The sequence below is a fragment of the Acipenser ruthenus genome, chromosome 27 (assembly GCF_902713425.1).
Source record: "Acipenser ruthenus chromosome 27, fAciRut3.2 maternal haplotype, whole genome shotgun sequence".
Classification (NCBI taxonomy): Eukaryota; Metazoa; Chordata; class Actinopteri; order Acipenseriformes; family Acipenseridae; genus Acipenser; species Acipenser ruthenus.
In genome coordinates, this window is record NC_081215.1 from 2,888,158 (window position 1) to 2,900,745 (window position 12,588).

The window sequence follows — 12,588 nt, forward strand, 5'->3', positions numbered from 1 at the left end:
TGTTTTCTGGATTTGTTTTAGCATCCAGAGGTATGCTGTGATTCCTCTGTCTACAAACTCTGGTTTGATTGGCTGGGTCCCGCACTGCGACACTCTGCACGCCCTCATCAGGGACTACAGAGAGAAGAAGAAGATTCTTCTGAACATCGAGCACCGCATCATGCTGCGGGTACAGTTCCTTCATCCTCTGTATCCTTCAGGGAAATTAGCAGATGCAGATGGAGAAAATGTAGACTTGCTGCAATATCAGTTTTTAACCACCGGGAGGCACTGTATATAAATATTTATTTTTATTAACAATGTGTTTCCCTCCCTCCCTCCCCCCCCCCCCCCCCGACTAGATGGCTCCAGATTACGACCACCTAACTCTGATGCAGAAAGTGGAGGTGTTTGAGCACGCTGTTAACAACACAGCTGGGGATGACCTGGCTAAGCTGCTCTGGCTCAAGAGCCCCAGCTCTGAGGTAAAGCCTTCCTTTCCTTTGGATAATGGCACTAACCCTTCCTCGTCACACTGCCTCAAGAGATGCCGTCATTGGAGAAGAGTCGTCATTAGCAGTGACAAGCGGAATGATTTTTGTCCACATGCTGAAAATACTTTTCTATGGACTGTCTCCTAAGTTCATTTTATTAGAACTAGGAAATCGACTACAGTGTTAAAACTCTTCAATATTTTCCCCCCAGGTGTGGTTTGACAGGAGAACCAATTACACTCGCTCCTTAGCAGTGATGTCAATGGTGGGCTACATTTTGGGTCTTGGAGACAGGTAAGGAATATGATTTTGTGGTGACCATTACGTATTCTCATTGCCTCCTGGTGGTTTGAGCCATCTAATGTATATGGTCTTGGGTTGCATGGTTTTGTTCTGGTGTACTGCTTATATATTCACGCTGCAGTAACTTTCTAAACCTCTTCTTTAGGCATCCTTCAAACTTGATGTTGGACAGGTTAAGTGGAAAGATCTTACACATTGACTTTGGTGACTGTTTTGAGGTGAGTTTTTTTTTAAATCATTTTTATGATTGTGTGTTTTCTTCTGCTTTGTATCAAAATGAAAAAATGACCAAAGTTACTGAAACTGTTTTACTGTTATTGATGTGGCCTCCAAGCAGATCCAAAGATGTCTTTCTGAACTGGAATCAATCAATTTGTCTTGCAGGTTGCCATGACGAGAGAGAAATTTCCAGAAAAAATTCCCTTCAGGCTGACGAGAATGTTGACCAACGCTATGGAGGTGAGCGAAAGGGTTTCCAAAGACAGAAAATCAGCCCATTATTTTCCAGTGTTAATCAGTCCTGTGGATGGTATGAGTGTGATCCCATTTTAACACTGGGACACTGTGGCTTTCCCTTCAGGTGACAGGCCTGGATGGTAACTACAGGATCACTTGTCACACAGTGATGGAGGTGTTGCGTGAGCACAGAGACAGCGTCATGGCTGTGCTGGAGGCATTTGTGTACGACCCACTGCTCAACTGGAGGCTGATGGATAGTGAGTATTAACTATCCACTGAAGAGGCAGGACTGGATCCAACACAGCTACTGTCTGCCAGTCGGGCCGCCTCCTGCATATGCAGCTTGTACTGACTTGGATGATGCAGTGCCATCTTCCACCACTTCACATTGTTGAATTTTTATCCACAGCAAACACCAAAGGTAATAAACGTTCCAGGACAGGAACAGACTCCTACACTGCCGGTCACTCTGTAGGTGAGTACCATCCACAACAGCGATGGGAATCATGAAGTTAACTGTACAGTGCAGGGGAAGATCTTTTCTAACTTGAGAGTTGCCCAGCCCGTTTACCCGACCTTTCTTTTGACTCAGAAACCCTGGAGGGAATCGAGCTTGGGGAGAGCTCTCACAAGAAACCAGGGACCACAGTGCCTGAATCGATTCATACCTTCAGTGAGTATATTCACACAGAGAAAGCTGGGCTAGTTCAGAGCACTCAGTTTAACAGCATCAAAGTCCTCCAAGCAGCGCTAATGCATGGGAGCTGTGCTAAGATGTATGGAAGCTGTTTGTCTGCATTTCTGGAAGCGCTGATGCCCTGGCTAGATTAAAATACTCGTTATCCAATCAGATCACTGTTTTATAAAAGTAGGCAACCTGTAGGCATAGCATTTGTTGGTGCGCACATTTTGTTTTCAGTGAGTAACAACTATATCAATATCAGAGTAAGCTTGGACAGCACAGAATTGGACCTGTGTTTTTAACCCGCCAATGTGTATGTGATAAGTCCTTTCCAATGTTCCCATTCTGATTCCAGTTGGAGATGGCCAAGTGCAGCCTGAAGCCTTGAACAAAAAAGCTATTCAGATTATCAACCGTGTCCGGGACAAGCTCACGGGTAAGTGAACCCCATTGACACTTGTCTTTTTATAACCAGTACATGTGTGTTGCCCTTTTAAAAGTTTGATCGTGGTGTGATTGTTGCCCGTAAAGCAGGCAGTGGAATATTGTTTTTAATGCTTTTCCTCCAGGACGAGATTTCTCTCATGATGAGACCCTGGATGTCCCAACTCAAGTGGAGCTCCTGATCAAGCAGGCAACGTCCCACGAGAACCTCTGCCAGTGCTACATAGGATGGTGAGTACTGTTAAAAGATTTCAAAATTACAGCGGGTTTCAAAAAAAGAAACCGAGCACAAACAGACTGGGTGTGGTGCTCCGCTCTCCTACTAAGTTTACGATTGATTTATTTTTTTGTTATAAACTACTTCATTGCGTAGTCTGTGTTTTTGTAGGTTTGTTTAAAAAAACGTGTTTGGTGGACATTTACAGAATTACGGTTCTGTAGCAAAAGCCACGTCTGTTTTCTTGAGAATTTAAATTTTGAGATCATAATTAGTTGCCCCAGCAAGTTTCAGCATCTGCCCTGGTATTTGCTACAAAACCGTCCTCTACAAACAACCACCAAAACTATTTTTATTGTAAAGCGAAATTGTTGTGATAAAATGGAGCATGCGAGCCTGTAACGGTGAGCAATGAACAAACCATGTGCTGTATCCCTTTTAATATTCTTTAGTATGGAGTTATAAAGCTTGCAAATAGGGCCCACAATCTACTATCCGCTAATAATCTTCATTTGTAAAATGCCCAGCAACAGGCAAATGTAGCTCACATGGTTTTGAATTTATTTATTTTTTTTCTATTCCAGGTGTCCATTTTGGTAACAAATGTCTTATGCTGCCCACTGGTACTCTGCATCACAACAGACGGAAGCCATGTTTCTTAGCTCCATGTGCCCAGGATCGAGTTGATTCAGACCTGCATTTCTATAAAAACCCAAATAAACTGTACTTGCGGTTTAATGCTGTGACTTACAGTAGAAATAAACGTATATAATAAAATATAAACCTTGACTAGCTGATGTGTACTATGTCTTTATTGGAAATAAATGATCAAAACAGAAAGTTCTGTGTTCTTTATTCGAAGAGGATACTTGATGCATATAAATCAAGTCAACTCAAATAAACTGGGATTAGGGTTAGAGGTTTCCACAGCTGTGTTTAGTTTTATATTGTTCACCACTGACTGCTTACTATATTTACCACATATTACTCTTCTGTGCAATCACTACAAACACTGTGCTAATGCTGACAGCAGCACCTGAAACTGAATTCAAACACGGCAGGTGAATTTAAATATTACTGCGCACAGTGACCTACACTGGGTATCACGTACATATACAAAAAATATTTTGTGGTGTCTCTATTTTCTTTTCTTTTGCTACAAAACTTTAATACTTGGTATCAAAACAACGACTAGATTGCATATTTTAGTTTGAGAACGTCACAGATTACTGTCAGTCCTTTAAAACCAAAAAAAACCGGTGGTTTTCAACACCATCAACGCACTGACCCGCCCCCCCTCTCTTCTCCCTGCCCGGATCTAATTCTCGCAGCGAATGACTCGGCTCTCGCGTTGTTGCTTGGTGTCAACATGGCGGCCTCCGGAGAAGCTGCTGTGGGAGCTAAAGAAGAGTCAATTTCTGTGGAAAATGACGAGTCAACAAGAGAAATAACCGAAGTTTTTCCGGGTTTCAAGGATGCCGATTCCTTTGTGAAGGTTTGTTATAGGATTTTGTTTATCTGGTGGTGTATACAATGGGGAAATGCATGCATGTTGGTCTAACGTGGGCTAGTCTGTACCGTGTTTACACAGGCGGAGGATTTCAAACACGTTGTTAAATCGTAAATTTGAGAAAACGCCACTAATTGTCCCGCCATTTTAACATGTCTTTATCATTTATATGACACGGGTCAGTGACAATTATGTGTATTTGATATGTGAAAACGCAGTAAAGTCTTAATAATATTCGGCGTTGTTAACTTACCCAGTAGAACCAGTACAGTAGAAACTGTTTTGGGGGTTTCCTGTTCCCACCAGTGCACATTCTGCTGCCAATAAGATTCTTACTAGGAAGTCCAAAAAGACTTCTGCCAGTAGTTTAACAAACATCAGGGCTGAAGAAAGACAATTGTTTAGATTTCATTGACTTTGCGTTTTATAGAAAGTGAAATGGGTGGTTATAGTTAGAATTTGTTTTGTGCAGCTAATGCTGGTATCGGCAGAATCGGCTGCCTTATTGTACCAGTAAAAAAATCCTACTGGTATAGTGACATCTACCAATATGAGTTACGTCTTTCTGTTGTGATTTTTCTAGTATGGTTTGGGGACAGTTGTTGCAGCTACAAAGGCTTCTGCTAATCTACCCCAGTCCGGAGATGAACATGATTTCTACCGGAGCTTTCCTGGGTTTCAGGGGTTCTGTGAAACTCAAGGGGAAAGACTGCTGCAGTGGTAAGCGAATCCGTGTGTGTAGTGTCTACTATCCTCTGTGTGTAATTGATCCAGTATTATTACAAATGCATTTTATTTGACATGTCATAACAGGTACTTGTGTATTATTACAAATATATATTTTCATAGCAAATGGGTTTGGAGACTCTGAAATGGATTATATTTTCTATGTAAGCAAGTGCTAGTGTAGTATGTTAAATGATATGTTGCATATACAGAAGTTCATATTCATCTTGCAAGCTCCTATTCTGCACAGAAAACGTTTGTAATAGCAATACTATTGTAACATAATCTCTGTGTCTCCCTTTCCCATCTAATCTCTGTTTGCAGTATGAGCAGGGTAATGCAGTACCATGGCTGCAGAAGTCACATGAGAGACAGAAACAAGGTGACTGGACTGGAAGACAGGTTTGATTTGCTGGTGGATTCAAATGATGTCATCTTGGAGAATGTGGTATGTAGATCAGTGTTTTTTTTTTTTTATCTCTCCCAGTCCTGTCATATGAGTGATCAAGAGTATTTGTATGTGAGCTAGATTGACAAGTACTTATTTGATTGCTATGAGCTTCCTTTCTATGTCTAAATGTTTTATTTGGACTGTTTTAGGGCATACTGTTAGACGAGGCCTCAGGGGTGAACAGAAAACAGCCAATCCTACCAGCTGGTGTTCAGCCTCCGAAAACCATTGTGTCCAGTTGGAACCGCAAGGTTGGTGCATCAAACACGTTGGTCAAATCAAAACCAGACAACACTTGATTTTCGTCTGTTTTACTGATTTGTTTTTGCTCACCATGTAAAGCTGACCAATATCTTTGTATTCCCAGGGCGGGGCATTAAGCAAAAGAAACCAGTCTGAAACGTTTCGTCTGTTGCATGCAAAGAACATCCAAAGACCTCAGATGAAGTTCAGGGAGAAGGTTGACAATGCCAACACACCTTTTGTACCCAAGATCTTTGCTAAACCGAATGCATTAAAGCCACTGCCGGCTGGTAAGTTTGGGGTCCAATGAGGGAGTTATTTATAAGCTAAATGTCCTAGAAATTTGATTCCATTATGCATGGCTGATGAGGAGCTCAGCTTTCATTCGATTTCCCCTAATGATTTGAGAAGATGACACCCTAACGTCTAAATTTCCCTCACATTACTGCCATTGCTTCTGGTCTGCAATTCATCATTGTAAAGAGATTGTCCTGAAATAAACTTTCAGTGCCAGTGGTGTTTAGTTGTAGTGATTGCATTTTCATTCTGTGCATCAGGTCAGAGTGCAACTACTAAAACAAATACAGCATTGGAGGGGATTCACTTTGGGGAAATATGTGGGCTGCAGTTCTGTTTCCATACCCTCATGTTGTGTATTGCATTTCCAGTTCTTGCAAACAGAAAATTGCGAGATGCAAGACCTGAAGACCTTGATGTCCCCCCAGCACTGGCTGATTTCATCCATCAACAGAGGAACCAACAACAAGAGCAAGACATGTAAGTCCAACTACTTTCATAGAGCACTCTTTTTAAAAAAAACAAAACAAAAACAAAAAAAAAACTAACAAATGTTTTTTCTATTTTTTTATTTTTTTTGCAGGTTTTCACACCCATATAAGTATGAACTGGACCAGTTTACCCCAGATGAGAAATTGCTTTCCAAACCTGAACCCCAAGTTAGTACGATAGTTCAACCTCTGTCTCGATCTCCTGCCTGTCACTCAGCAGCAAATGCACACACCTACATGGCAGACGGCTACTCTGTGTGTGTGTGTGTGTGTGTGTGTGTGTGTGTGTGTGTGTATATATATGTATGTATATATATATATATATATATATATATATATATATATATATATATATAACCTTTCTTGGAGGTTTATGGACAATTTCAATTTGTTTTTTAGATGTACAAACCTTTGCAAGAGACCAATTGCCACTTTGTAACCACTTTGGAGGAGCTAGTTGAATTAAATGAAAAACTTGCACACTGTTCTGAGTTTGCAGTGGATTTGGAGGTATGTTAAAATATCTAATCGGCTACCTTAAGAAATCCTTAATTACAAAAACCACAAGCATGCTTTGCGATCTGTATCGTTTCCATCGCTTTTTTCCAGCACCACTCGTATAGGAGTTTTCTCGGATTAACCTGTCTGATGCAGATTTCTACAAGAGATGAAGATTTCATTATAGACACCTTGGAACTGCGCAGCGAGATGTACATCCTCAATGAGACCTTTACTGACCCCTCCATTGTTAAGGTTAGTACAGTGGCATTGCTTACCACCCCTCTGTGACTACACTGATAACTGGGCAGCCGCACTGATAATCCGCAAGTTTCTGTTTTATTTAAAGGTGTTCCATGGCGCAGATTCGGACATTGAGTGGCTACAGAGGGATTTTGGACTGTACGTAGTCAACTTGTTTGATACACACCAAGCTGCACGCCTTCTCAACCTGGGGAGAAATTCGCTTGAACACCTGATGAAACTGTTCTGCAACGTAGAGGCTGACAAGCAGTACCAGCTGGCTGACTGGAGGATAAGGTATGACATTCTTTTTGTTTTTTTTAGGCTTTCTGACCACATCAGTGTACCATGTGTGTTACTAAGTCAGGCAGACATGGTTTAGTATTGAAGGTCTGTATTACAGTATTGATACCGTTTTGATCGTTCTGTCCTTTTTTATTTTTATTTTTTTTCAAGACCGTTGCCAGAGGAGATGTTAAATTATGCTCGAGATGACACTCATTACCTGCTTTACATTTATGACAAAATGAGAGCCGAGTTGTACGAGAAAGGAAATGCACTGCCTGCTCTGCTGCAGGTGGCCTGGCAAAAGAGCAAAGACGTTTGCTTGAAGGTACTGCTAACAAATGTAGAAACAAATGTAGACTATTTTGGTTGCTATTTGATGTGTTATTTTATTCTGAATACAGCAAAAATGATGGTACTCTGTTGTGTACAGCGCAGCTAATGTGGTACTGTTGCTTTAATTGGAAGACCAAGCCGCACTGTGACATTGCTGGGGTCGACACGATCTAGATGGGGGCGTATTTCGAGTTGGGGTCTTAATGTATACTTGCCATTCCCATAATGACAGGTATGCATGTGTTTTTTATTCCTATAAAGAAATACATCAAGCCCATATTTACGGATGACTCCTACCAAGACCTGTACAGGAAACAGAAGAAGCCTCTCGACACACAGCAGCTGACTGCGTTCCGGCTGCTGTACGCTTGGAGAGACCAGATATCCCGGCAGGAGGATGAAAGCACCGGGTACGGAAATAAGAAATGCTGCATTGCTGCACCTACAGTAATGGCCGAAGGTTTTGCATCCCGCTATAGAATTAACTCATTTTGCTTCATAAAGTCGAATGAAAGCTGCTGAAATAATGTTACGTTGACATATTGAATTAGATACTGCTTTATAGTTTTCCATGTACTTAACGCAAAACTGACAAATTGAAAAATGTGACATTTCGAAATCTGACATCAAATCCTGTACCACTATTATGGCTTCCGGTAGACTTTTGCAGTGTAATTTTAGTAATTTATTTGATAGCATAATGTTAAATAAAATGTACAAATTATGTTCATATAGATTTTTTTATTTTTTTATTTATTTATTTTAATGGTCTCAGTCTTAATTCTAGGTGAGGCAAAACATTTGGCCATAGCTGTGTAGTTCAAGAATTGATTTTGGTTGATTTCTTTTATTTATTGATTTTTATTTCAGCTATGTCCTGCCCAACCACATGATGATAAAGATTTCAGAAGAGTTGCCAAAGTAAGTTGGACTGGATTATTTATTTTCAATTTTTATTTTATTTTTTTTGATGATTTTTGTCTCTGAAATCTATGTTAATTTAGAACAGAAGGTAGGAAGCACTTTTTTACACAGTTATAAATGCACGGAATAGCCTACCAGCCGATGTAGCAGTATCTAAAACACTTTTAAATTGGGCCTCACCCCAGTAGGGGAGAATGGTGTGCTAACAAGGGACGAGCCTTGATGGGCCGAATGGCCTTTTCTCATTCCCAAACTTTTCTTATGTTCTACTCCAGTTTCTATCCGCTTTGCTGAAGGAAGAAAAACAGATACATTAAAATGTGATCTTCACAGAAAAGGTTTTTCAATAACCCTAACAATCGCTCAGCCAGATGTAACAAACACAGTCATCTTACGTGTGTTCTTTGTGGTTGTTTAGAGAGCCTCAAGGCATCATTGCTTGTTGTAATCCAGTCCCGCCGCTGGTTCGACAGCAGGTCAACGAGCTTCACCTCCTCGTGCAGCAGGCGAGAGAGATGCCTCTTCTCAAGGTAAGACTGGAATAACAAGCATGGCCAGCTTTTACGAGCAGCAGTGTGCATGCAAATAAGTTGTATTTGAATTGGTGGATGCCTGAAGTTCTCATAACACAACTTGCAATACTTGCTATCTGTGTAACAATCGATGATTCTTGCAGACAGAAGTTCAGACTACTGAAAAGAAGAAGGCAACAACTCTCAAAAGAAAGGTTTGTTACATTTTATCTTTTGGTACATTTTATGATAAAATACTTGAGGCTGTAACAAGGGTTTAGGATTTAATACCGGGTGATCAGAAAAGATGTATGGAAATGTGTAATATATACAAAAGCTTGCATTGTATACTTTAGTTTGCATCATATATGAATGTGTTACATTGGAATATCGGGGGATAAAAGTCTTCCAGCAAAGCGAATGGCAGAAACATTATGTATTTTGGGTTGATACGATAATAAACAAGAGCTTGTAAAATATTAATTATGATCTTTCTTTTCCTACCCATGTAGTCGGAGAACCCTTTGTTTGGACCTCATGACAGTTCTCACATCTCTGAAAGTGAAATTCCAAATTCTCATTCCTCTGGTAAGATAGACCCTATTTGTAAAATGATTGTGCATAAAAATCCTGGTTCTTCTTTTAGAAATTCAGTGTTACTGTATTTCTTGCTTCCTGCAGCACCCTTGCTGAAGCGAGGCAAACTGTTCTCTGAGGACGAGGAGATGGAGGAAGGAAAGGAGGTTCAAGATTGCAGCCCCCTCATTGCCAGAGCAACCATCACTATCTTTGTAAGGAGCCAATATAGAAGAACTACTATCCTCGACTGCATATATTTTATCTGTTGTAGAAGAGGGGAAGTTCATCTCTCAACACGTTACTTAAATGTTATCTGAACACATTTTATTGCAATTTTCAGTAGTCACATTTTTCATTTTCTTGCAGGATTTTGAATTGGATGTGGAGGAGGAGAACCACCTGACAGTAGCACAACAGAAATCTCACCGTATAATGCAGTCTTTTGAAAATCCTTTCAGAATGGTGTGTGGTTTAATTGCATTCATTTAACTTTTTCCCCATGTTTTTGATGTCTGGTTATTATGCATGGCATGTTATGTGGGTATGTTATTTGAAAGTTCAAATTAATTGTTTGAATTGATGTCCCAGAATTACTGGTTCACTTGACGCATCTTTTGGAGTATAATTCTTAAACTCGTGTAAAAGGAGTGTTTTCTTTCCTACCAAACTGTTGAGTCTTGTGTTTTGCAGTGTGGTTCTTTCCCTTATTGTTTCTTATTTAAATTATTTATTTACCTGCTAAGATGTTCTGTTGTCTCTCCATAGTATTTACCTTCAAAGGAAACTAATATTCACATGTCTCGCAATGCCAAGTACGATCCTTCCTCAAAAGTATATGAGGTATGTATACATTGCTTACTAACGTAATGCATCAAATACGATTGTGAGTCCGTGAACTGCTCTTATTTCTGTTATGTTTCAAGGAGAAAGCCATTAGGTTTTGGATCACTGATTTCATTTCCTGGGATATACAACCTGCAATGCAATGAAAGGTTCATTCTTTTTTGCTTTTAGATCAGTAATAGGTGGAAGCTCTTAAGCCAGGAACTGCAGCAAAAAGAAGCCAAAGAAAAAGAAGAAGCCAAGAAGAAAGCAAAAGAAGCGGCACAGAAAGCAACTGGTAAGAACCGTTTCTTTATTTCTTTACGTTGTTATTTAAAGTCACTCGCGAACGCTGAATTGAGCTTGCATTTCAGATGAGCGGAAGAAGGCACAGGAAGAATACAAGACCGCGGCACAAAGCATAGTGACTGTCCGGCAACAAGCTGCAGTAAGCAAAGATCATCTGTTCTCACGGAGTCCTGCATTATCAAAAATATGTTGGTAATGTAAAAACTGTAATGAAGAAAAGTAATAACATTGGAAAGCCACTCTTTTTAACCCTTAACTTGGACTGTTTTCATTGCTCTCTTTATTTAGTCTGCGTGTCAAGTAGTGTTTTCTTTGCGGTGTATTACAGATTGCAGCTGCAGATCAGAAGGGGAAGAAGAAGAAAGAGAGGACTGCGAGTGAACCAGGAGCTGAAACTCCAAAACCAGAGAAGAAACGGCCGAAACACACAGAGCAGCCAGCAGACCAAGCGCCAGCCACAGACTTCCAACCATTCGACTACAGCAAGTCTGACTTTAAAGTCTTTGCTGGTATGTTCATATCATTGGAGTACTGATCGGAATCTGTACTAAAATAGCTTGTCTAGTCTTTGTTGTATGTTCAATACTTTCACAAGCTATATATAATCAAAAACCAGCAGTAAGCCTTTTGAGGGGGGCGGGGGAGCTAGCTGTAAATTACTTCTAAATGATAACTTGCAGGCAGTGACTGTGCTATATATGTGCATTTCACAAATTGATGTCTGCAGCAATATTTAAATTCACCTTCATGCATTATTCAGTTACTAATACAGAATCAATTTGCAGTTGCAATGTTTCATTTCTAATAATGTACAGTTTGTTTACATCAGCCAGTGCATCTTTCTAGTCCCCACAACCTTTTGTTTATTTTGTTTAAACGTATTATGAATTTCAGGAAGAAAATCGAAGGAGTCTTCGCAGTTTGATCCAGCTAAGCAAGCTCAGGAGCCCAAGCAATCCAAGGTAGATCTTTTTTTAATAATAGTTAAAAGAAACTAAATCCTACTCGTGTGTGTGTGAACAGCATGTGGTTGATGTAAGTGTTAAGCTTATTGAAACTGTCAATGTTATTTGTGTTCCCTTTTTCAGAAAAACTCTAAAGCACACAAAAATAACTCCACTCCAGGAAACAAAAGCATGTCTTATTTGGCTGGCAAGTCAGACAGGTAAACATTTCTACATCTTTTATCAAACTTTATTTCTTATTGATGGGTTGTGAGGGGTGCTAAATAAAAAAATATTCTTACATTTTTTTTTTGTTTGTTTTTTCAGGGGTTTTAAACATAACTGGCCAAAGAGATAAGACACAAGAAAACTATGAATGGACTTCCCAGGACTTGCAAACGACTATTAACAAACATAAACTCAGACTTTGTTCAGTAATAGAATTTACAAAACATTTCCTGGTTTATTTAAGTTTAAAGTCACTGAGTTATTATAAACTGGTACATTTTCATTCATATGGAAAAATAATGCCTGAATCAAGTCGTGTTATGAAGCTTATTGTGTTTTACCTTTGTGTCAAATTTGTATGCAAAATAAAACGGACACAATATTTTAGTTATAAACTGTGTGTTTTTTGTGTGTGTGTGATGGTAAGAAGCATGTAGTTTCTGCCCATAATTTACCGGTATTAATAAAATATTTGTTCATATTCTGGCCTTGTTTACGTGCATCTTGGCTTTTTGTAGATTTAGAAACAGTGGTCGTCTTCTTACTCTAGAAATTCACATTTGTTTTACAAAACTATTCAAAAGCAGTGGTTTGGAATTGTCCCTTAGATTA

The 12,588-nt window shown here is 39.6% G+C and overlaps 2 protein-coding genes across 3 annotated transcripts in view; both read left to right on the plus strand.

Moving 5' to 3' along the window:
* The window catches only part of LOC117432299 (serine/threonine-protein kinase mTOR), a 79,995-nt gene extending 76,577 nt beyond the window's left edge, over window positions 1–3,418 (plus strand). For both annotated transcript variants that reach the window (XM_059002656.1, XM_059002657.1), the window contains exons 49-59: window positions 22–169; window positions 342–464; window positions 685–767; window positions 922–994; window positions 1,161–1,235; window positions 1,357–1,492; window positions 1,645–1,710; window positions 1,828–1,908; window positions 2,273–2,353; window positions 2,487–2,592; window positions 3,163–3,418. In XM_059002656.1, the coding sequence (XP_058858639.1) occupies window positions 22–169; window positions 342–464; window positions 685–767; window positions 922–994; window positions 1,161–1,235; window positions 1,357–1,492; window positions 1,645–1,710; window positions 1,828–1,908; window positions 2,273–2,353; window positions 2,487–2,592; window positions 3,163–3,178 (988 nt within the window). In that variant the 3' untranslated portion in view covers window positions 3,179–3,418. The remainder of the gene's footprint in view (window positions 1–21; window positions 170–341; window positions 465–684; window positions 768–921; window positions 995–1,160; window positions 1,236–1,356; window positions 1,493–1,644; window positions 1,711–1,827; window positions 1,909–2,272; window positions 2,354–2,486; window positions 2,593–3,162) is intronic.
* Window positions 3,419–3,900: 482 nt separating this feature from the next.
* Window positions 3,901–12,371, plus strand: LOC131701847 (exosome component 10-like). The gene is made up of 25 exons (XM_059002259.1): window positions 3,901–4,073; window positions 4,672–4,808; window positions 5,139–5,262; window positions 5,415–5,516; window positions 5,633–5,798; window positions 6,177–6,285; window positions 6,389–6,464; window positions 6,696–6,806; window positions 6,906–7,049; window positions 7,144–7,334; window positions 7,494–7,650; window positions 7,920–8,068; window positions 8,529–8,579; window positions 9,001–9,112; window positions 9,259–9,309; window positions 9,607–9,682; window positions 9,776–9,885; window positions 10,040–10,135; window positions 10,439–10,513; window positions 10,688–10,793; window positions 10,870–10,943; window positions 11,133–11,313; window positions 11,699–11,766; window positions 11,893–11,969; window positions 12,076–12,371. The coding sequence occupies exons 1-25, from the start codon at window positions 3,948–3,950 to the stop codon at window positions 12,104–12,106; spliced, it is 2,700 nt and encodes an 899-aa protein (XP_058858242.1). The 5' UTR covers window positions 3,901–3,947; the 3' UTR covers window positions 12,107–12,371.
* The last annotated feature ends 217 nt before the right edge of the window (window positions 12,372–12,588 follow it).